The following is a 24,725-nucleotide window of genomic DNA, read 5'->3' on the forward strand; positions in this document are numbered from 1 at the left end:
TTATTCTTTTGGTTAGAGCATATTCCTTTGTCTCATTTGGCCTAGTTCTCTGTCTGTTTCTACACAGTAGGTAAATCAGTTGTCTCTTCCAGTCTTGGCAGAGTGGCCTTATGTAGGAGATGCCCAATGGGACTCAGGGGTACCTGCCTGGCCACCACAGCCCGGCACTCTAGGGGTGACCCCTCTGTGGGTATCTCCTTCTGTGGTGGCAGGGCTGCAGCAGCAGCTGGGCACTGGGGGACAGACCTGTTGTTTGGGTGGCTCTGAGGTCCAGCTGAGGCTCAGGAGTGTAGTGGGCAGGACTTTCAGCATGGGAGACCTGTTGGTGCTGACTGGTTAGAGGGAGAATTCCAGTACTGGCGAGAACAAGGTAGCCAGAGATAACAAAAAAAAGTTCCTGCCAGTGTCTCCATCCCTGGGAAACATCCCAGGTGGTTCCTGTCTCTCCAGCAGATGCTTTAAGATTTAGTAAGAGGGTACTCTTCGTATGTTGTCCATGCACTTTTCAGTGTGGTGTTTTTGCACTTGTTTTTAGTCTGGGCACAGGCCCTGTAAGAGCAATTTTTCTGTTCTCTGCTCTTCTCTAGTTTTCCTGGTCATATTCCCTATTGGATTTCAAAGCCAGGTGTTTTGGGAATCTCTCCTGTGTAGAATCTAGGGGTTTGGGTGTCTCATGTAGAGCTCGAATCCCTGGCTCCTCAGAGAAGAGATTTATATCTTTGTGATTCCTCCTGGTTATGGATCGCAGCAGCTAGGGTGTGGGTCTTTACCTGGCAAGAATGTGTCTCTGCCGCTCCTACCTTTCTTGATGCTGTCCTTTTACCCTTTGTTGTGGAGGCTGTACCCTCTGTTCATTGATAGAACAGAATTCTATCAATCCCTTTACCGTACCCAACTTGGTAGAGAATGCATTCCTGTAGACACCTTGAATCAGATGACTTAAGGACTACAGTGGAATACCACCATTTCAAGAGTGGAATAATAGCCTTAAGCATGTCTGGACCATATATTAATGGCCTTAACAGGCCTTATTTTGCTTAATCATCACAGCAAACCTTTAAGCTATGACTAAGGTATTATTTGGAGAAGGCAATGGCAACCCACTCTTGCCTGGAAAATCCCATGGACAGAGGAGCCTGGTAGGCTGCAGTCCATGGGGTCGCTAAGAGTCGGACACGACTGGGTGACTTCACTTTCACTTTTCACTTTCATGCATTGGAGAAGGAAATGGCAACCCACTCCAGTGTTCTTGCCTGGAGAATCCCAGGGATGGCGGGGCCTGGTGGGCTGCCATCTATGGGGTCGCACAGAGTCGGACACGACTGAAGCGACTTAGCAGCAACAGTAGCAGCAGCAAGGTATTATTTAAAGACAAGAAAATTGAGTCTTAATGAGGTTAAATATTTTATAATCCAGAGTAATACATCTAACTGTTGAACTGGGATTATAAGAGTTCGAATTCTAGAACCAGCATACTAACCGCTATGTTTTACTACCCTTCTGAGAAATCTTTTTGTATAGATTTCTTTTTATTGTGGTAAAGTATGCACTAACATAAAATTTACATTTTTAAGTTTACAATTCCATCACTTCAGTCACTCAGTTGTGTCTGACTCTTTGCAACCCCATAGACTACAGCACGCCAGGCTTCCCTGTCCATCACCAACTCCCGGAGCTTGCTCAGACTCATGTCCATCAAGTCGGTGATGCCATCCAACCATCTCCTCTTCTGTCTTCCCCTTCTCCTCCTGCCTTCCAACCTTACCCAGCATCAGGGTCTTTTCCAGTGAGTCTCTTCTTCCCATCAGGTGTCCAAAGTATTGGAGCTTCAGTTTCCACATCAGTCCTTTCAGGAATATTCAGGACTGATTTCCTTTAGGATTGACTGGTTGGATCTCCTTGCAGTCTAAGGGACTCTCAAGAGTCTTCTCTAACACCACAGTTCAAAGACATCAATTCTGTGGCCCTCAGCTTTCTTTTTTATGGTCCACCTCTCCCATTCATACATGACTACTGAAAAAACCACAGCTTTGTTTAAGACAGACCTTTGTCGGCAAAATGATGTCTCTTCTTTTTAATATACTGTCTAGGTTTGTCTGTCATAGCTTTTCTTCCAAGGAGCAAGCATCTTTTAATTTCATGGCTGTAGTCACCATCTGCAGTGATTTTGAGCCCAAGAAAATAAAATCTGTCACTGTTTCTGTTATTTCCCCATCTATTTGCCATGAAGTGATGGGACCAGATGCTATGATCTTTGTTTTCTGAATGTTGAGCTTTAAGCCAACTTTTTGACTCTCCTCTTTCATTTTCATCAAGAGATTCTTTAGTTCCTCTTCATTTTCTGCCGTAAGGGTGGTGTCATCTGCATATCTGAGGTTATTGATATTTCTCCAAGAAATCTTGATTCCAGCTTGTGCTTCATCCAGCCCAGCATTTTGCATGATGGAACAACGGACTGGTTCTGAATTAGGAAAGTACATCAAGGCTGTATATTGTCACACTGCTTAATTTAACTTATATGCAGAGTACATCATGCAACATGCAAGATGTCCAAAAGTTAATATTTTAAAATGTATGCTCATAATAGGTCATAGAAAACCTTAATGTTGTGTGTATACTGATACTATCTGTATACCATCATAAATAAAAAACCATAACTAATTCAAGAAGTCACTAATATAAGTTTCTTAGCTGATAAGAGCACTGTTTGGGCTTCATAATAGTTTTGCTAAATCCTATTTGGTCAAACTACATACACAGTTGATGTCATTAGTTCACTGTCGTAAACCATCTAATGTGAAAAGATTTACCAGATTGGTTCTTTACTCAGAGGATGGGGCAACTCTGATGAAACTCCATCTATATCTCTTTAGTGGTGCATGTGGGGTAAGTAACTTTAGTCATGGTTGACCCTGTGACCCCATGGACTGTAGACCACCAGGCTCCTCTGTCCATGGGATTCCCCAGGCAAGAATACTGGAGTGAGTTGCCATGCCATCCTCCAAGGGTACTTGTTTATTCTGTAAACATGGATTTCATGGTTAGAAACATCTAAAGTCACTCAGTTTCCACTCTGCAAACTAAAATAGATGATGAAATTGATATTCTGCTCTTCATTGATCTGTCAAGTACTTATTGAACATTTTTTAACCATGAATATTAAAAATAATTTTTTATAAATGAAGCTAATATTCATAGTAGCAATTCATATTAGCTTTAAATTCCAGAAAAAATCTTCCAAAAATATTTGGGCAGAGAAATCATCATTACAAAGGGGCTGTTCTATTTGTATTTCCATTACGAATTTTTGGTGTGCCTTCTGTGTGAACTGTGGACTAAGACACAATACATATAAAACATACAACACATAGTGTACATATGGCCCTTTGAACAACACAGGTTTGAACTTCACAGGTCCTCTTATACATAGTTTGGCACTACAACATCTGTCGTTGGTTGTATCTGAGTGCAGAACTGCCTTATGGAGGGGGCCAGCTGTAAAGTTATACACAGGTTTTTGACTGCATGGAGGGTCAGCACCCCTAACCCCACATTGTTGAAGGGTCAAATGTGTATACATATAACATATATCTCTGCTCTCTGAGTTTAAGGTGTAATTAGACCTGGGTCGGGAAGATCCCCTGGAGAAGGGAATCCACTCCAGTATTCTTGCCTGAAGAATACCATAGACAGAGGACCCTGGCAGGCTACAGTTCATGAGGTTGCAAAGAGTCAGACATGACTGAGTGACTAACACTTCTAACTTTCACTTTTTTCCAGCACACATGAAATGTATATAATAGCTTTAGAAAACTTAAAGCATACTTAAATTTTAAGAGTTCTCAGTGCAGCCTCAGAACAGATGTATATAAATAACTTAGCATGTAATTTGGGCTGTAAGGAGACTAGAGGGATGAACAAAAGGCTATGAAAATGGGGAAGAAATTTAAGAGAATAATACAAAGCCATGTTTAAATTGATTTCTCACTACATATGTTGTTGATTCAAATATATATGTATATGATGATTCTTTTATGTTTCTTTATCCTATGCTATTTGTTGTAGGACAAGGTGTCATTTTTTTATTTTAGACCAACAGGTGGGAGTGACAAGTGGACAGCGACAGCCTGTGACTGCCTCTCATTGTACCTCACTGGAGCTGTAGCAACCATTATCATACAGGTGTGTGACAAGGTGAACAGGTAGAGTAGATATATATTGGTTATTTCATTGGTGTTTTGTACAGGTCCATTTATTTTGTTGAGAAAATAATAGCTATTTGGATTTTTTTTTTTTTTTTTTTGGCTGAATGGCACATGGGATCTTAGTTCCCCAACTAGAGGTCAGACCTGGGCTCCTTGGCACTGAAAGTGCAGAGTCCTAACTGCTGGACCATCAGAGAATTTCCTGTTTGGACATTTTTTTACAACCTTTTTTGGTCTTCAAGTTATAATGCCTGTTTGGGAATTTTTTATATTCTTTATAAGTTGGAAAGTTAGGTTTCTAGGTCTGAAAGGTGTTTGTATGAATATGGATTTGAGAAAGGATACATATATAGGATAAATCTTTTCAGAACACTTAAGTATTTCTTGCCTCCTTAACCTTTTTTTAATTTGATACATTATTGCAGTAATGCAATTTGATTCATTTTATTGCATTAACAATTAGAATTTTCCTATAAGTAATTTTATGTTAATTTTTTCTGTGTGTACTTCCTTCTTTTGTAATTCCACAGAAAGCAGAATATGTGTTTTGTAATTCTTTCTTTGGGTTTTCATAGAAAAAAAAAAAAGGCACACCTGGGAAAATATAGTTTAGTTATATAACTTACAAAGTATTTAGGAGAATAGAGAACTTGTAACTGAGGGTGTATTCCTCTCTTCAACCTTGAATGGGAAAAAAAAAAGTTTTCAGTCATCCTTTTTTCTTCTCCTTTTGGTAAACTTCACCTTGACTATGAAGTGTTCATGATAGAATTCATAAAACAACTGTCTTCTCTGTTGACTCTTTTCCATGCTATTTTCTCTCTGATGTGTTCAGAGATCAAAATTACTTGGTTGGAAATTTTTCTTTCTGGCATGGAGAAATGTGGAGGGAATACCTGTGAAAAGTGTAATGTTTATAAGAAGTTGCATTTTTGAGTCTCATGTTTATTCTGCTCTTAAATCACTGCAGGAAAACAATACAACATGGCCCTTACCTGTGAAAATTTTCTGCAGAGATGAAAAAGGAGAGCGTGTTGATGTTTCTAAATATTTGATTAAAAAGGGTTTGGCTTTGAGAGAAACAAGGTATAGACTGTTTTTAAAAAATAGTTTGTGATGGACGCTGCTTTTTTGCCTGTGTAAATCTTTATATCTGTGTGTGCTCAACCTAAATTGCCTCTTGTTTGTTCTTGAAAATGATTTATATATAACCTAATCCTGAGGAGTCAACTTACAAATAAATTCACTCAAGATTGCTGAATGTTTAAATCCCTACTGACATTTTTGCTTTTATACTTTCCCCTTTGCTCTGGCGTTTACACTTTAAACCAAAGGAAAAGAGAATTACACAGTGGGTACCAAATCTGTGCTCTTTGGCCTCATTTGCTTAGACAGAATGTTTAAACTTTATGTTAAAAGTTCTGGTAAGTTTATATCAAATATATTTGTGTGAAATAGGTCAAAAATGAGTAGAAGTGGGTAGCAAAACAAAAGTAATTGAACAATATTTACATGTAAAGATCCTTTCAGGTACTAAGTTTGGGGTTTAAATACCTTGGTCCCAGGGGAGAAGGATCAGGCTATTAACTGTAGTAGCCCTAGTTTCCTCTTTTTATCTCTTTCCTTTTAGAGGTAGAAGTAGATTAGGGTTGTAAATACATGTTCTAGGTAGCAACCATCACCATTCGTGGCCAGATCTCTTTTTTCATCTTAGATTATTATCTCTTACCCTACTTCGATCAGGACCCCAATCTTAATGAAATGAAAAGAGAATGAGAGATCAGAAATAGTACAGAACCCAAGGTATTTGGCCAGTGTAGTAGATGCTGACTGGCAAGCAGCCAGGCTCTGCAGCTAGTCTTATGTTGACTGACTGCAGGCTAACACAGTTCCTTGCTGCAGGAAATGATAAAGTGAAAAGTGCTGGGCAAATTAATATTACCAACAGTATCTGCCACTAATTTAACATTCTTTTCTACTTTTCGGCAGTAAAACTACTATCTCAAGGCTGGGGATGTTTGTTGAGAAATTATGTAACTGTTTTATCAGTGCTCATTTCCTTTTAGAAGAAAGTACAGAAAAATGGAAAAAACAAAAATCTGTAATTTTTCTAACATGAACAATGTCTGTATTTCCTTCTAGGATATTTTTGTAGGTTTTTTTAATTGGAAGAGAATAACAGGAAGTAAAACAATTATCAGTGAATAAAGCATGTTGCCACTAATACTTAATATCTGAATAATATGAGAAAACTGTTTTTAAGGGCCTTATTATCTTTATATTATTTTATGAATGTTAACTTGCCACATGTATTGATCTGTCTTTGGGCTAAATTAAAATCAACTTGAAGCTGTTGTATTTCCCAGTAACAACTAATTAATTGTGTGGTACTTGAGATATACTTAATAGAAGATTTTAAGAGAGAATAGCATGTAAATGTCAGATGGTAATTTAATGCATTTAAGTGAAGTTCAATTGCTTTATTCTCAACAAGCTCATTCATAATTTAAAATAATTCTCATACAACTTAAACTATGCTCATTTTTATGTAACAAATTATACTAGGATATCCTAAACTAGAGCAAAATGTTTTCTTTACATTTCAAGTATATTTGAATGATTCTTTTTATATTGTTTTCCCAGAATATTTTTATTTGCTCATGGTTGGATATATTATTATTTTTTGCATGTTACAGAATTAATAAATTAGATAACAGCCATTCATTATCCCAGAAGTCTTTGGAAATCCCCCAGGAACAAGGAGAATCAGTGGTTACTAAATGTATTAAGATTAACTCTGACCCTGACAAGAAAGCTGCTTTTGGTATCAGTGAACCCAAGGTGACTGAATTTAGGGAGAAAATTCTAGAGCCAAGAACCACTGGATGCTATAAACCACCAGCTATTCCTAACCAGAAAGTATTTGAGGCAGTAGTCAGCTGCATTGGTGATGATGGAACTATATTTGTGGTACCTAAATTATCAGGTAAGAACTTTCACTTTATATAGGATTATTCTGTAAAAGTAGTTGCTTTTACCACTAGGGAATTCTCTAGTAAGATCCACATGGACTGAAATACCTTGGGCAGATATTTAACCTTTCTGAACCTTATTTTCATTCACTGAGTTGTTATGAGGATTAAATGCAGTAATGCACAAAAAGTGCTTTACACAATGCCCAGCACATGAAAATCATTTATTGAGACATTGGGTATGGATAAACGCTGGGCCTAAGATGAGCATGGAGGTGGTTCCCTTAAACAAGTTTGTAGGCTAAGAAAAAAGAATACAAAAGTTTGAATTCATTTAGAATGAGAAAAGAAATCACAGTCAATGACTGGAGATTCAGGGCCATTTGAGATTTAGGTGGTCCCTGAAACCTCTTTAGACTTACGTGCTCACACTTCTTTCTACAACCTGATTGTGTCCAGAACACTCAGTAACTCACAGCAACTCGAGCTTTCACAGGACTTAAACTCTGTTAGCTTCATAGTAAGTCCACCTATGGAGAGAGGTATGGGGGCTATGAATTTGTTGAAATTTTTTGTCTCATTTGTTAAAGTCCTGAATATTGTTTTTTGAGAACCAGACTAAATCTGTGTAATTGGCAATTCTAAAAGTGAGTAGTGTTTCAGACCTCTAGCAATAGTACTTAACCCAGAAACTTTCTTGATGTGTACAAATAATCATAGGTAGAACTGGTTGCCAGATGCCTTCCATCCAATCCCCTGATACTGATAATGTGGGTTAGCACTATTACACCTAGTGTATAGAAGAACAAACTGAGAGTTGGTTTTGTTTTTTTTTTTTTTAAGCCACCCTGGAGTGTATGTGGGATCTTAATTCCCCAGCCAAGGATTGAACCCATGCCCCCTACATTGGAAGGGCAGAGTCTTAACCGCTGGACCACCAGGGAAGCCCCTCCCCCAGACTGAGGCTTATGTTTAAGAACTCACAGCTAAAGTGGTTGAACTGTTACAGGAACTGACACCAGAGCTTACCCTTTCTGGTATAAGTTATGGGGATATATATTTATTGTGGAAATAATGAGCCAATTAATCGGAAGTAGCAGTAATAGAATTTTAATTTTATATCTGCAGTATTACGCTGTATCTAAGCATCGAATAACATATAACTTGTGTTCTGTTTCACTTAGATGTGCTGTCAAAATGATGTTAACTTAAAGCACTAGTTGTTTTATATTAGGGCTATCTGGTATGTGTTTAAGAGTTTTACGGATTTTTGCACTTCCAAAATAATGCTTGCACTTATAACCAGAGATCAGAATAATAATTTACATGTTGTTAGTCAGTAGTATGGAGAAGGCAATGGCACCCCACTCCAGTACTCTTGCCTAGAAAACTCTGTGGATGGAGGAGCCTGGTATGCTGCAGTCCATGGGGTCGCTAGGAGTCAGACACGACCGAGCAACTTCACTTTCACTTTTCACTTTCATGCATTGGAGAAGGAAATGGCAACCCACTCCAGTGTTCTTGCCTGGAGAATCCTGGGGACGGGGGAGCCTGGTGGGCTGCCGTCTATGGGGTTCTCACAGAGTTGGACACGACTGAAGTGACTTAGCAGCAGCAGTAGCAGTCAGCAGTATGTTTTGAAACATAGAGAAGTTACTGACTGAGTTAGATTTGTATTAAAGTTCTATTATGTAGGGACTGATTTTAATTCCTTTTATCTAAGTGGTGAAGTGGGACTTCCCTGGTGGCTCAGATGGTAAAGAATCTGCCTGCAATGTGCAAGACCCAGGTTTGATCCCTGGGTCCAAGAGATCCCCTGGAGAAGGAACTTGGCAACCCACTCCAGTATTCTGGCCAGGAGAATCCTATGGATGAAGGAGCCTGGCAGGCTATAGTCCGTGGGATCATAAAGAGTCGGACACAACTGAGGGACTAACACACACACACGTGGTAAGGTAACTGAAGTTTGATGATGACTTCATTTGAGAATGGTAGGGAATTTTTCCTAAATGCTTTCTATTTTTAATAATTTCTTCAGAATTTGAACTAATAAAAATGATGGATGAAATTCAGAGTAATTTAAAATGCCTTGGTCTTTTGGAACCTTATTTCTGGAAAAAGGGAGAAGCTTGTGCAGTAAGGGGATCAGATACTATGTGGTATCGAGGCAAGGTAATGGAAGTCATCGGCAGCACTATCAGGGTGAGTCTGAAATTCTTTTGTGACTATTTGAAGGCTAAATGCTATAACATTAAATGGTCTTTTAAGTGGAAAGACATGAAATTCTGATTAAAACATCTTTTATTGAGTTCATTCGTGTAGCCGAATCAGTTAAATACATTATATATTTACTTGTAATAAGGATTTCTTTTTTTATTTTCAAGTATATTTCTTAACCTGAATAATAAAAAAAATTTCCTGATAAGAATTTTGCCACTAATATTTTAATGGTCATTAAAATTTAATTATAATTGTCAGCCTTATTTGTGTACATGGTATTAAGTCAAACAACTTGTTTTCCAGTATTTTGTATATCTCCTTAGCAAATTTGTTTATGGGACTCCTAATTTACCCTTTAACATTAAGGGTTAATTTACCTTTACAAAATACTAAAAATAGTGCTTGAGTTTCATCCAGAATCTTCAGAAAGAGCTGCATACAGGTGACCCTTAAACACACTGAGGATGGGGGCTCCAACATTTTGTGTAGTCAATTTGAGTATAATTTATTCCACTCTCCCGTATCCACAATTCTGTGTCACAGATTTAACCAGCTGTTGATCGTGTATTGATAGCACTGTAGTAGGTTTTTATTGGAAAAAATCCATGTGTAAATGGACCTTCATAGTTGTGTTGTTCCAAACCTGTGTTGTCCAAGAGTCAACTGTACTTTGAAAAAAAGTGTATGTAAAAATCTAGATGAAAATGCCTCCACTTACGTTGTACTTACCAAGTATAGCAATGAAATCAAGAGACATTTAGCCTGTGAAGATTTTGGTTTTAATAGGGGTGGAAAAATTAAGAAGAAAAGTCTTTTGTTAATACTTGTACAAGGGATTATTATCTATTTGATGATGATACCTGATAGTACATAGCACTTTAGGTTTCTAAGCTTTTATTCACATGTCTGTGTTTGTTTATATTTTATTGTTTACTTCTAACTATCATAGATGTAGATTATTATTCCCATTTTACCAGTAACATAATTTATTTTTATGTTCAGTGATGTTCCCGAAGTCAACCTGTCAGTGAGTGGTGGTGCTGGAATTCATATCTAAGCCTCTCATTCCTAAATTTCTGATCTAAGTCTTGTGCTTTATGTGCTGGAATACAAATTTTACATGTTTTTAATAGAATTTAAATGGTTTCAAATTTTGGGTTAGTATTTAGGTGTTGATGCATGGATACTTACAGATGCATGTGTTTATAAGCAGATAAGTCCATTTTCACATACATTTGAATTGTTCAGATTACCCTTTTTCTTTAATATAAAAGTAACTTGAAATTCAGTTTTCATTGTTATCATTGTTACATTGATAACAAAAATTCAGTGTTATCATGAATTTTACATATATGGAATCCAAATAAACAAGATAGTGGTGAACTGTATTTTTCTCATACTTTCTAATATCTCTGTTTTTAAAATTTATTTTAAAATATTTTGATACTGTAATCTTTTAAGGTTATCCTCTGATCTACATTAAAAAATAAACATTACAACATACCCATGCACTTACCCTAATTACCTATAATGTACTCAAATATTTTTTTACTCAATTCTATTTCAGTTTTTATATTTTTTTTATTTAGAGAATACTTTATTAGCTTCTGTAATCAAACCCATGTAGATAAGACCTTATATATTTAATATAGTGCATTCGGATCAGATCAGATCAGTCGCTCAGTCGTGTCCAACTCTTTGCGACCCCATGAATCGCATTACCCATGTACAAATGGAAAAAATTATATTTAATGTTTATAGACCAATATGGCTGTTAATTTCTGTACAATGCCAACCCAACACAGTACAACTGGGATACTTTTTCCAAAGTTGACAGCACATCCAAAGTTTCCAAAAATTCAAATTATTTATTTATATAAAAAGACCAATAGCAGTATGTTATGCATCAATAACAGCAACAGCTTTTCAAAGTTCTGCAATCATCTGAACAAAATTATAGAGACATCTAGCACACTCCATTTAAAAAAAAAAAAAGTAAAAAAACAAAACCTCAGAAAACAACAAAGTTCTGTTACTGTTGTGGTACCTGGCACCATTTTTTAAAAGTATGTTTCTCAGTCATCATCTGGAAAGAAAACGTTCGAGAATAACATCATTAAAAACAGATCTGATAAAGCATGGTCACTACTACATATCATAAAGCAGCTACAAGATATTTTACTTTCCCAGAGGTATGATACAGTACAGTCCTACATCTGTGATACTAGAGGATATAATTTAAAAGGCATTATTTGAGACTTGATTCTGCTTTTCTAGCAGAGGGCCCAAAGGATGGTTATGACACAGCTTTCGTACAGAAATACACCTTCTTAGATAGGATTTCCTTTCTTTAGTGGCATAGTTCTAGGTACTCACTGCTCTTCATGAACATCAGCTAAAAACTGATTAAAAAGATAAAACACAGCCGTTGAATTCATACAAAGATGACTGAGGAGAGGCAAGCAGGACTCAAGTAGTAACCAACTCCATCATATCTGAATTGTTAAGAGCGTCATGGAAGAAAGGAGATGCCAAGTACCACTTCAAAGCTTTGGGCCACAACCAAAACACAGCATCATTTCAAACAGAAGCAGTAGCCAGACACTGCCCATTTGGATATGTTCAAGGATGTTGATGTCACTATTTCATCATCTGCTCACTCATCCAGGAAGAAGGGGAGATCAGTTACTATTTCAGGTGTTTTTTAATGCTAATTACCTTGGGCTTTCTTGAGCCCAATTAAACAGTGATACATTAATTTCAGTATGTTGGGGTAACAGAAATAACTTATTGACATCCCTTATTCTTGAAACAATTTAGAAATTGAAGTGTGGAAATGAAAGCATTTAAAAAATGGGTTGTTGAGGACTTCTCATTTCTGATTCCACATTTAAGGAGTTTTGAAGTTGCCATACCATCCTATCAACAATTAAAAAGCTGAACAAACTGAAAAACCTCTTCGAGCCATAAGAGATGGAGTACACTTTGAAATATGCCAGAGCATTCTGTTCTCCTTAATAAGGCCTGCACTCAGGAGAAAGTAGTTCATCAGGGCCTATTATCAGAGGCAAGTGGACATGGGGGAAAGGAAATTACCCAATTCTAGTTAACTCTAGACTTCCACACAGGAAGACCCAACTCCAGCCCACTATGTCCATCATCTCCTACTTAAGGAGGGGAGAACAAAAGACTGAGAAACACTTGTAAAGTTCATAGTTTGATATCATATGCTCAGTGAAAGACTTAAGACCTAATCATAAGACTGTAGAACAGATCCCCTTCTCCCACACCTTCCTGCCATGTTACTGAAGGCCTTTTACACAGAACATGTCCAGCCATCAGGAAAAAATACTGAACAGCATGTTATTGGCATAAAAACAGATGTATAGATCAGTGGAATAGAATAGACAGCCTAAAAATTAAACCACATATGGACAATTTATTTATGATAAAGCCAAGAATATACATTGGGGATAGGATAGTCTCTTCAATAAATGGTATTGGGAAAACTGAACGGCCACATGCAAAAGAATTAAACTTGACCATTATCTTAAACAATACACAAAAATTAACTCAAAACAGATTATAAAGTCTTGAACATAAGACCTGAAGCCAATAAAACTCCTAAAAGAAAACATAGGCAATAAGTTCCTTAAGGTCTTGGTGATAATTTTTTGGAGACATCAAAAGCAAAGGCAACAAAAAAATTAGCAAGGCGGGCATCAGACTAAAAACCTTCTGCACAGCAAAGGAAACCATCAACAAAATGAAAAGGCAACCTACTGTATAGAAGAAAAATTTTTTAATGTTTTTTTTTGTAATAATATATTTTATTGTATTTTTTAACTTTACAATATTGTATTGGTTAACCCTCGTCCCTCCTCCCTCCCCGTACCATCCCTCTGGGTCGTCCCAGTGAACCAGCCCCAAGCATCCAGTATCGTGCATCGAACCTGGACTGGCGACTTGTTTCATATATGATATTATACATGTTTCAATGCCATTCTCCCAAATCATCCCACCCTCTCCCTAAAGGGTTGATATCCAAAATATATAAAGAACTCATAAAACTCAAGTCCAGAAATAAAACCACTTAATGGTCAATCCATGACAAAGGAGGCAAAAATACACAATGGAGAAAAGACAGTCTCTTCAATAAATTGTGCTGGGAAAACCAAACTGTAAAAGAATGAAATTAGAACGTTCCCTAACACAATATACAAAAATAAACTCAATGTGGTTTATAGACCTAGGAATAAGACTGGATACTATAGAACTCCTAGGGGAAAACCTAGGCCAAACACTATGGTGTAAATTGTAGCAATATTTTTTTGGATCTGTCACCTAAAACAAAGGTACTAAAAGCAAAAATAAACAAATGGAACCTAATGAAACTTAAAAACTTTTGCACAGTGAAGGAACCATTGACAAAAGAAAAAGACGATGTACTGAATGGGAGAAAATACTTGGAAATGATCTGACTGATAAGGAATTAATAGCTAATGTATATAAACAACTCATAGGACTTAACATTTTAAAAAAATGGAAAATATTACAACATTGTAAATCTATACCCCAATAAAAATGAAAACAACCTGGTTTTAGTGAATTGATAGCAACCACTGTGGAAAACAGTATGGAAGACTCTCTAAAAATTAAGAAAAGATCTACTATGTTGTTGTTTAGTCACTGAGTTGTGTCCAACTCTTTTGTGACCCCATGATCAGTAGCAGTAGCCCACCAGGTTCCTCTGTCCATGGGATTTTTCCAGGTAAGAATATTGGAGTGAGTTGCCATTTCCTTTTCTAATGGATCTTCCCAACCCAGGGATTTAACCTGGGTTTCCTGTACTGCAGGTGGATTCTTGACCACTGAGCCTCCTGAGACACCTCTGGAACTACTGTATGATCCAACTCTATCCAAAGAAAACAGGAATACTAATGTGAAAATATAGTATGCTCTCCTGTGTTTATTACAGCATTACTTACGATAGCCAGGATATGGAAGCAACCAAAGTGTCCACTGATGGATGAATGGATGAAGAGATCGATGTGTATATATAGAATGGAATGTTAGTCAGTCATAAAAAAGAAGAAAATTTTGTGATTTGTGGCAAAAGGGATGGACCTTAAAGGCATTATGCTAAGTGAAATAAGACAGGGAAAGACACATACTTAAGAATCTCACTTTTATGTGGAGTCTAAAAGATGACAAAAATTGAGCTCATGGATATGGAGAACAGATTGGTGGTTGTCACTGGCAGGATGGGCAAAATGAGTGAAGGGGGTTAAAAAGTACAAACTTCTAACTATAAAGTAATTCATGGAGGTACTGTAATGTATAGCATGGTGACTGTAACTAATAATCATGTACATGTGAGAATTGCTAAAAGAGTAGATCTTAAAAGTTCTCATCACAAGAATAAAAATGTTTTGTAACTATGTGTGGTGATGGATGTTAACTAGACTTACTGCTATTATCATTTTCAACATATGCAAATGTCAAATCATTACATTGTATACCTGAAACTAATGTTACAGGTCATGTCTAAATTTTAAAATATTAGGCATACCCAAAAGCAGAATAACACAATTTGGAGAGACAAGGAAAGTATCAGAACCAGACATGACAGGGATGTTAGAATTATCAGAATAGGAGCTTAAAAAAAAAAAAGGCATGTTTAAGATGCTAAGGAGTAAGTAGACAGTATTCAAGAACAGATAGGTAGTGTAAGTAGAGAGCTAGAAATACTACCTCTAAAAAGTAGAACAAAAACTGAAAAAAAAAAAAAAGAACCAAATACCTAAGAACTGTGGGACAGTTGCAAGCATGTAACATGCAGATTAATGGAAATACCAGAAAGTGAAGAGAGAAAATAATACTTGAAAACTTATGACTGAAAATTTCCCCAAATGTATGTCTAGACACCTAACCACAGATTCTGGAGTTCAGAGAACACCAAGCGGAATAAATGCACAACAAAAGGTCTGTCACTTCAAATGACAGAAAGTCAAAATTAGAGAAAAACCCTGAAGGAAACCAGAGGAAAAAATAACTTCACCTATAGAAAAACAAAAGTAAGAATTATGTCCAGCTTCTCCTCAGAAACTATGACATGACAGTGGATTGAAACATTAAAAAATTTAAAACATTTAAAATCTTGAGAGGGAGGGAAAAAAATCAGCTTAGAATTATGTACCCTGCAATATTACGACACTCAATTGTGAATGTGTCTGGTGGTGAAAGTCTGATGCTGTAGAGAACAATATTGCACAGGAACCTGGAATGTTAAGTCCATGTTCAGTTCAGTTCAGTTCAGTTCAGTGAGTCAAGGTTAATTGGATGTGGTCAAGCAGGAAATGGCAAGAGTGAAGACCAGCATCTTAGGAATCTGTGAACTAAAATGGATGAGAATGAGCAAATTTAATTCAGATGACCATTATATCCACGACTGTGGGCAAGAATCCCTTAGAAGAAATGGAATAGCCCTCATAGTCAACAAAAGAATCTGAAATGCAGTACTTGGGTGCAGTCTCAAAAGTGACAGAATGATCTCAATTTTATTTCTAAGGCAAACCATTTGAAATCACCGTAATCCAAGTCTACACCCCAACCACTGATGCCAAAGAAGCTAAAGTTGAACTTGTATGAAGAGCTATAAGACCTTCTAGAACTAACACCAAAAAAAGATGTCCTTTCCATTATAGGGGATTGGATTGCAAAAGTAGGAAGTAAAGAGATACCTGAAGTAATAAGCAAGTTTGGCTTTGGAGAACAATAAAGCAGGGCAAAGGCCAATAGTTTTGTCAAACTCTTAGCGTGTTCTGTCAGTACAGGCTGGTCATAGCAAACACCCTTTTCCAACGATACAGGAGCACATGCACATCACCAGATGGTCAATACTGAAATCAGATTGATTTTATTCTTTGCAGCCAAAGATGGAGAAGCTGTATACAGTCAGCAAAAACAGGACCTGGAGTTGACTGTGGCTCAGATCATGAACTCCTTATTGCAAAATTCAGGTTTAAATTCAAGAAAGGAGGGAAAACCACTAGGCCATTCAGGTATGACCTAAATCAAATCCCTTATGATTACACAGTGAAGGTGAATAGATTTAAGGGATTAGATCTGGTAGACAGAGTGCCTGAAGAACTATGAATGGAGGTTTCTAACATTGTACAGGAGAGAGTGAACAAAACCATCCCAAAGAGAAAAAAATGCAAGAAGGCAAAATGGTTGTCTGAGGAGGTCTTACAAATAGCTAAGAGAAGTGAAAGGCAAAGGATAAAGGGAAAGATATACCCAACTGAATGCAGAGTTCCAAAGATCAGCCAGGAGAGAGAGAAAGACTTCTTAAATGAACAGTGCAAAGAAATAGAGGAAAACAGTAGAATGAGAAAGACTAGAAATCGCTTCAAGAAAATTAAAGATACCATGCAAGGATGGACACAGTAAGGAAGACCTAACAGAAGCATAAGAGATTAAGAAGAGGTGGCAGGAATACACAGAAGAACTGGATAAAAATGGTCTTAATGACCTGGATAACTGTGATGGTGTGGTTGCTCACCTAGACATCCTGAAGTGTGAAGCCAAGTGGGCCTTAGGAAGCATTACTACAAGCAAAACTAACAGAAGTGGTGGAATTCCAGCTGAGCTATTTCAAATCCTAAAAGATGCTGCTGCTAAAGTGCTGCACTCAATATGTCAGCAAATTTGAAAAGCTCATCAGTGGCCACAGGACTGGAAAAGGTCAGTTTTCATTCCATTCCCAAAGAAGGGCAATGCCAAAGAATGGTCAGACTACTGTACTGCTACACTTATTTCACATGCTAGCAAGGTTATGCTGAAAATCCTTCAAACTAGGCTTCAGTAGTATGTGAACCAAGAACTTTCAGATGTGCAAGCTGGGTTTAGAAAAGGCAGAGAAACCAGAGATCAAATTGCCAACATTCATTGGATCATGGATAAAGTAAGGGAAATCCAGAAAAACATCTGCTTCATTGACTATACTAAAGCCTTTGACTGTGTGATAGTCACTCAGTTATGTCCAGCTCTGTGACTCCATGGACTAGACAGTCCATGGAATTCTCCAGGCCAGAATACTGGAGTGGGTAGTCATTCTCTTCTCCAGGGGATCTTCCCAACCCAGGGATGGAAACCAGGTCTCCCACATTGCAGGCAAGTTCTTTACAAGCTGGGCCACAGGGAAGCCAATTTGACTGTGTGGATCGTGACAAACTGGAAAATTCATAAAGAGGTGGGAATACCAGACCACCTTACCTATCTCCTGAGAAACTCTATGTGGGTCAAGAAGCAACTGTTAGAACCAGACGTGGAACAACAGACTGGTTCAGAATTGGGAAAGGAGTACAACAAGGCTGTATTTTGTCACCTTTCTAACTTTACTTACGTGTACAGTACATCATGCAAAATGCCAGACTGGATGAATCACAAGCTAGAATCAAGATTGCCAGAAGAAATACCTATAGCCTCAGATATACACATGATACCATTGCTAAAGAGCCTCTTGATTGAGGGTAAAAGAGGAGAGTGAAAAAGCTGACCTAAAACTCAACATTCAAAAAACTAAGATCATGGCATCTGGTGCCATCACTTCATAGCACATAGATGAGGAAAAAGTGGAAACAGTAACAGATTTCATTTTCTTGGGCTCCAAAATCACTGCGGATGGGGAGTGCAGCCATGAAATTGAAAGACGCTTGCTTCTTGAAAGAAAAGCTATAACAAACCTAGACAGCCTATTAAAAAGCAGAGACATCGCTTTGTTGGTAATATAGTCAAAGCTGTGGTTTTTACAGTAGTCATGTACAGATGTGAGAGTTGGACCATAAAGAATGCTGAGTGCCAAAGAATTGATTGTTTCAAACTATGGCGCTGGTGAAGACTCTTGAGAATCCCTTGGACAGCAAGGAGATCAAACCAGTCAGTCTTAAAGGAGATCAGTCCTGAATATTCATTGGAAAAGACTGATGCTGAAGCTGAAGCTCCAATACTTCGGCCACTGATGCAACGAGCTGACTCATTGGAAAAGACTCTGATGCTGGGAACAACTGAGGGCAAGAGAGAAGGTGGCAACAAAGGATGAGATGGTTGGAGGGTATCACTGACTCAATGGACATGAGTTTGAGCAAACTCAGGGAGATAGTGAAGGACAGGGAATCCTGGCGTGCTGAAGTTCATGGGGTCTCAAACAGTTGAACTCGGCTTAGCAACTGAACAACAAGGACTGAATAGGTGGAGCATAGAGGATTTTTAGAGCAATGAAGCACCCTGTGTTTTCACAGTGTCAGTCCCATAAGGTGTATACCACTAAATGAACCCTGATGTAACCTCGGTGGACCTTGATTATGATGTATCCATATAGGTCCATGATTATAACAAATTACCATTGTTGTACAGGGTGTTAGAGTGTGAGAGGTGGGATGGGAGGTGAAGGGCTATGTGGGAAATCTCTGTACCTTTTCTCTAAATTTTGCTGTAAACCCAAAATTCTTTTAAAAATGAAGTCTTTAGAAAGTTACTTTACAAAAAAGTTTGAGGATCACTGGATGATTTAAAAACAAGTTTCTTTCTCATAGAACTTCTCAGAACCTTTGTTATGCATGTGATTCTCCAAGAAGGGAACAATACATGCAGTTTCTCAAACTGAAGCTGTCTGAGGAAAACGGAGAATTTGAGAAATACTCTTTCATTAAGTGGAAATCAGAACTTCTAAAATACTTGGAAAAACAAAGATTTAAACATCCTCCAAAAAAATTGGTTCTTCTCAAGAAAAAATGTTCATGTGTAAGAAAACCTTTTGATAGTGAGGTTTGATAATACTCTGGGATGAGGAAATAATGATGTTATTTTTTTGTCTGGAGATTTTTTAAAATCTAGATTTATCTCTGTTTCTGGAATGTTTTATTTTTAATAAAGAAATAACAGAAGGAGTTCCTTCTGTCCCCTGATTTTTAGTAGTAAATTTTAATTACAAGTTTTATTTTTTCTCTGTTAGGTACAATATTTAGATCATGGATTCACTGAGAAGATTCCACAGTGTCATCTTTATCCTATTTTACTGTATCCTGATACACCCCAATTTTGTATTCCTTGTCAGCTCTATAACACCATACCTGTGAGTAAACAGTGATTTGTAGGGTGGTTAATTTTAAGTACTGCCTTTTTATTAATAATAATTTTTAGAAATTGGAATGTAAAATGAAATCCCTTTCAGTAAATAATAAAATATTTAGAAATAAGCTTATTAAGACAACTAAAGGGTGTTTATGAAGAAAACTACAGGATTATACTAAAGGGTATAAAAACATTGAATAAATTTAAGAGATACAATTTCTTCATAGATGAGAATTTTATTTGAGATTATTGATTTTTAGTTATTGTTTCAAGAAATTGGAAGCTGGAGCAGAGAAAGGAATAGCATATTATCTCTTGCTCCATAACAAATTAAGCTTAAAATTTAGTGATCTGAATCAACAATAAGCTTTTTAAAAAATTCATACAATTCCTGTGGTTCAGGCATTGGGAGCAGCTTAGCTGAGGGTTTTAGCTTAGCATCACTGGTGACACAGCAGCAAAGATGTGCACCAAAAATGCAGATCCAAAGAACTGACAGATAAGGATCTGCTTCTAGATGTTCACTCACAGGGCACTGGCACTAAGCTGGGACTTCTCATGGGCTTTTGGCAGAAAGCCCCTGTTCTGGCTATGTGAACTTCAACATAAAAGGTAACAGTCACTTCCCTGCTGGCTCAGAAGTAAAGAATCTGCCTGCAGTGTGAGAGACCTGGATTCGATCCCTGGAGGGGAATGGTTACCCGCTCCAGTATTCTTGCCTGGAGAATTCCATGGACCGAGGACCCTGGTGCGCTGCAGTCTGTGGGATCGCAGAGTTGGACACGACTGAGCAACTAACACTTTCACTCATTGTAGTCATTATACAAACATTGCATTGACATGTTGGTCTTTTTTTCCTAAGTTTTATGACTTTTTTTTTTTATTTTAGGGCTTCCCTGTAGTTCAAACAGTAAAGAATCTGCCTGCAACGCAGGAGACCCAGGTTCAATCCCTGTGTTGGGGAGATCCTCTGGAGAAGGAAATGGCAATCCACTCCAGTATTCTTGCCTGGAGAATCCCATGGACAGAGGAGCCTGGTGGACTACAATCTGTGGGATCACAAAGAGCCAGACATGACTGAGCAACCAGCACCATCACTAAACATTCTTTTTTTGGGGGTGTAGGTTTATATTTTTAAATCATAAAATGCTTTAAGAGAATAATATCTGAGGAGGCTGATACCAATTATTAGTTTCTTTTTAATTAATTATTTTAATTGGAGGCTAATTACTTTACAATATTGTAGTGGTTTTTGCCAAACATCGACATGAATCAGCCATGGGTGCCTGTGTTGCCCATCCAGAAACCCCTTCCCACCTCCCTCCCCATCCCATCCCCCAGGGTCATCCCAGTGTACCAGCCCTGAGCACCCTGTCTCATGCATCAAACCTGGACTAGTGATCCACTTCACATATGATAGTATACACATTTCAACACTAGCCTTTCAAATCATGCCACCCTTGCCTTCTTCCACAGAGTCCAAAAGACTGTTCTTTATATCTGTGTCTCTTCTGCTGTCTCGCATATAGGGTCATCGTTACCATCTTTGTAAATTCCATACATATGCGTCAGTATACTGTATTGGTGTTTTTCTTTCTGACTTACTTCACTCTGTATAATAGGCTCCAGTTTCATCCACCTCATTAGAACTGATTCAAATGCATTCTTTTTAATGGCTGAGTAATATTCCATTGTATGTATGTACCACACCTTTCTTATCCATTTGTCTGCCAGTGGACATCTAGGTTGCTTCCAAATTATTAGTTTCTTAAGATTTTTTTTTTATTATACACCCATGATTCTCTCTACAAACTGCCTGTATATTTTGTCCTCCTCTAGTGTTATCTGTTTATGGCTACTTTTGTGTAGCTTCATTTACTTTTCTGCTCTTATCTTGTGAAAGAACCTGAGTTTATTAATCTCAAATAGGTTGGGAATGTCTGGCAACCAGATGCAGTAGAACTCCTTCAGGAGCTGCTTTCAAAGAGAGAGGTGGAAATTCACATTATGGTAATTTGTATTTAAAGTATATATCATTGATTTAGTTTATCTGTCATAAAGCGTTACAGGTAACAAAATTTGTGAGATTTTTTTAATGAAGAACTATGTTCCTGTGTGATTGTAAACTACTCATTAATATAAAAGAAGTTACCACTTTGGTTCTTAGGCTCGTTTTAAATAAAACTAATTTTGAGAAAGTTCCTGAGAACTTCCCAGAAGCAAGAAGGTCAGTAATTTGGAAGATCCCTTTTTATTAACAACTTACTTTGACATGGGAGGAAATGGAGCTGTTTATAAAAACACATATGATAGTTTTCAGGATGGTGCTGTGTGTGTAGCACTATGTTAGGTACAGGTAATTCTCATCGTCAAAGGCCTTGTCTACTTAGTGAAACAGTGAGACACAAGACAAAAACCTGAAGACTACCCCCACAAAGAACTTGCTGGGAACTGGTGACTGGTAAAAACAGTGAAGTGTAATAGGAATGTAGGAATGGGAAAGTCAGTGAAGTTCTCCTGACCAGGGAAATGCAGTGCTCAGGTAGGCAAAGGGACAGAAATGGACATGTCTTGAGGAGATGTGTTTGCTAGAACAGTGGAAGTTTTGTGAGGAACAGTGGTGGGAATAGCGTGTACGAGAAGCAGACATCAGTCAGGAGGCCCGTTGGAGGTTCCTGAGCGGTGAGATAAAGAGAAGATTAACGGGGATCTTGTTTGAGGATTCCAGTAGGAAGATATAAAACCGTAAGGAAGGATTTCTCTACGAAAGGTGTGATAATAGGCTGACAAATATCTTAAAAGAGCAACAGACACAAATAAGATGGTGGAGAAGCCTGTACGGTTGTTCACAGCCTCTGTGGGCTGTCATGGAGGCCCCTCAGAGATGACACTGTTGAGTTTATGCAGGTGGCTTACTTTGCTTCTTGGCTTAGCCTTGGAGAACAGCATGGAGTGTACCAAAGGCCCTCAATTTCTCAGAAACCATGCTGGTGCTGCCCGCATCCCTGCCACTGTAGCTGACCTCCCCAAGAAGTGCCACTCTGCCTGATGACTGATGGCACTGACCGGGTGCTTCTTACCTGCTGGACACTGTCTTTGGGCTGCAGATGCAGCAAGAGTCAGAGTCCAGTCTTCGTTGAGCTTCCATTTTAGTGATGGGAAACAAACAAAATAAATACATACACACAAACACACACATATAGGGAGAGGTGGGCAGGGGAGGGATGACATTTTAATACAGTGGTCAGGGAAGACATCCCTAAAAAGATAAAACTTGATTAAAACTTTTAAATGGTGAGAAGAGACACCGTGCGGATAGCAGAACAGTGCAGAGAGCTCTAGGCCAAAGATGCCTGGAGCATTCAGGGAGCGGGAGCAGACTGGGAAGGAGCTGGAGTGGAGAGCTCAGAGAGCTGCAGTGGAGGTGATCTTACCTCATGTTGTGCTGTTTTCATTGTGAATGGTGGAAACTGGACAGGAGAGAGAGGTATAAGCAGGCGATCTGCTGGGAGGCAGTACACTAACTCAGCAGAGACCTGAGTTTAGACCAAGTTGGTATCAAGTGAGGGATGGTCAGCTCATCACTCAGATGCATGTTAGGTACCTGATATCTGTAAATGGACCCATGAGTTTTAAAACCATTATATGACTCCTGGACTTGTTAATTTCTTCTGATTCCTGCTGTTTGGGGATTTTCAACTAAATTTCATTGCTTTACCCCTGAGCATACTTTTTCTTTCTTCTTCTACTTACTATAAATTATTAGTATCATCTAGAGACGATGTATAGGAGAAGGCGATGGCACCCCACTCCAGTACTCTTGCCTGGAAAATCCCATGGACGGAGGAGCCTGGTGGGCTGCAGTCCATGGCGTCGTGAAGTCAGACATGACTGAGCGACTTCACTTTCACTTTTCACTTTCTTGCATTGGAGAAGGAAATGGCAGCCCACTCCGGTGTTCTTGCCTGGAGAATCCCAGGGACAGCAGAGCCTGGTGGGCTGCCGTCTGTGGGGTCGCACAGAGTCGGAAATGACTGAAGTGACTTAGCAGCTGCAGCAGAGATGATGTATAATATTTTCTGATAACTAGAAAACTCTCTACCTTATAGGCATGTAAATGTATTTTATAACAACCAAAGTAGTAGAATTATTGCTTCATTATCTGCCAAAATACCAGGAAGGAAATTTTACAGAATGAGTCACTAGTCAAACAAGTAATACTGTGATTGTCAGAAGTCAAATTCCATTTTTCCTGAATATAAAGTTTTAATCTTTAGACTATTTTTATAGTAATGATCTCCTTTATTGAACTTAAATAGGAACTACCAGAAAATCCATGGGAGAAATTATCTATTCATCTCTATTTTGATGGAATGTCACTTTCTTACTTTTTGGCACACCATAAATATTGTACTTTTGAACAATCGGAGGAAATATTGAAGGAAGTAAGTAAAGTATGTTTCTGTAAAAATCTATACTATAAAGGAAAATATGGTTAAAATTTGTCATATTTTGTCTCATGCCTCAAGTCTTCCATACAGTCCTACATGTCTGATTTGTTAAGAGAGCCTAGAGGATTTGTAATTCTTTATTGAGAAAGCTTTATAAATGTCCTAAAAAAAACTTTTCAATTGCACTAAATTCACTTAATATTTCTGTATCTTCAAACCTAATAAGCAGCTCATGTTCTCTGGCATTGTTTGAATGCAGATGTGAATGATAAAATCATAATGAAATTCGCTGCCAGAAATTGACTCCCAAGATAAAATGTTTTTTCCTCATATTTTTGCCTACTTGTAGGAACTCAGAGCCAGATTTTAAGCTTAGCTTCAGTAAACAGCCCATTCCAGTTGCCTGGTGCCTCTGTGTTTAATATCTTTAAAAAAAAATTAGCCTGTTATAGATATGGTTTCATATTGCAGGCTGCCACAAATATTTTATCGAAATAGGGTACACACCATAAACAATAGCATGAACATTTTATATAGCAAGATATTGTTAGACTTACAATTCACTTATTAGGTTTTCGAATATTCATTTTACCTGTAGTACACAACCAGACAGTGGGTGGTCAGTACAGTGAAGGAAATTACTTTTTTCTCTCAAATGGAAAACTATTACATAACTTTATACACATAATCCTCACAGCCAGCTATTTCTGTTGAGCAGAGAAGTGTATGGTTTGTGTGCG

At 37.8% G+C, this 24,725-nt stretch overlaps 1 protein-coding gene across 9 annotated transcripts in view; it reads left to right on the forward strand.

Moving 5' to 3' along the window:
* RNF17 (ring finger protein 17) overlaps positions 1-24,725 on the forward strand; it is a 115,086-nt gene that overhangs the window by 78,437 nt on the left and 11,924 nt on the right. For 8 of the 9 annotated variants that reach the window (XM_044927265.2, XM_025262767.3, XM_044927266.2 and 5 more), the window contains 7 exons: positions 4,092-4,182; positions 5,176-5,291; positions 6,902-7,191; positions 9,216-9,379; positions 19,416-19,535; positions 21,464-21,544; positions 23,854-23,979. In XM_044927265.2, the coding sequence (XP_044783200.1) occupies positions 4,092-4,182; positions 5,176-5,291; positions 6,902-7,191; positions 9,216-9,379; positions 19,416-19,535; positions 21,464-21,544; positions 23,854-23,979 (988 nt within the window). The remainder of the gene's footprint in view (positions 1-4,091; positions 4,183-5,175; positions 5,292-6,901; positions 7,192-9,215; positions 9,380-19,415; positions 19,536-21,463; positions 21,545-23,853; positions 23,980-24,725) is intronic. The other variant, XM_044927268.2, reaches the window with a different exon arrangement.

This window comes from Bubalus bubalis, chromosome 13 (genome assembly GCF_019923935.1).
Source record: "Bubalus bubalis isolate 160015118507 breed Murrah chromosome 13, NDDB_SH_1, whole genome shotgun sequence".
NCBI lineage: Eukaryota > Metazoa > Chordata > Mammalia > Artiodactyla > Bovidae > Bubalus > Bubalus bubalis.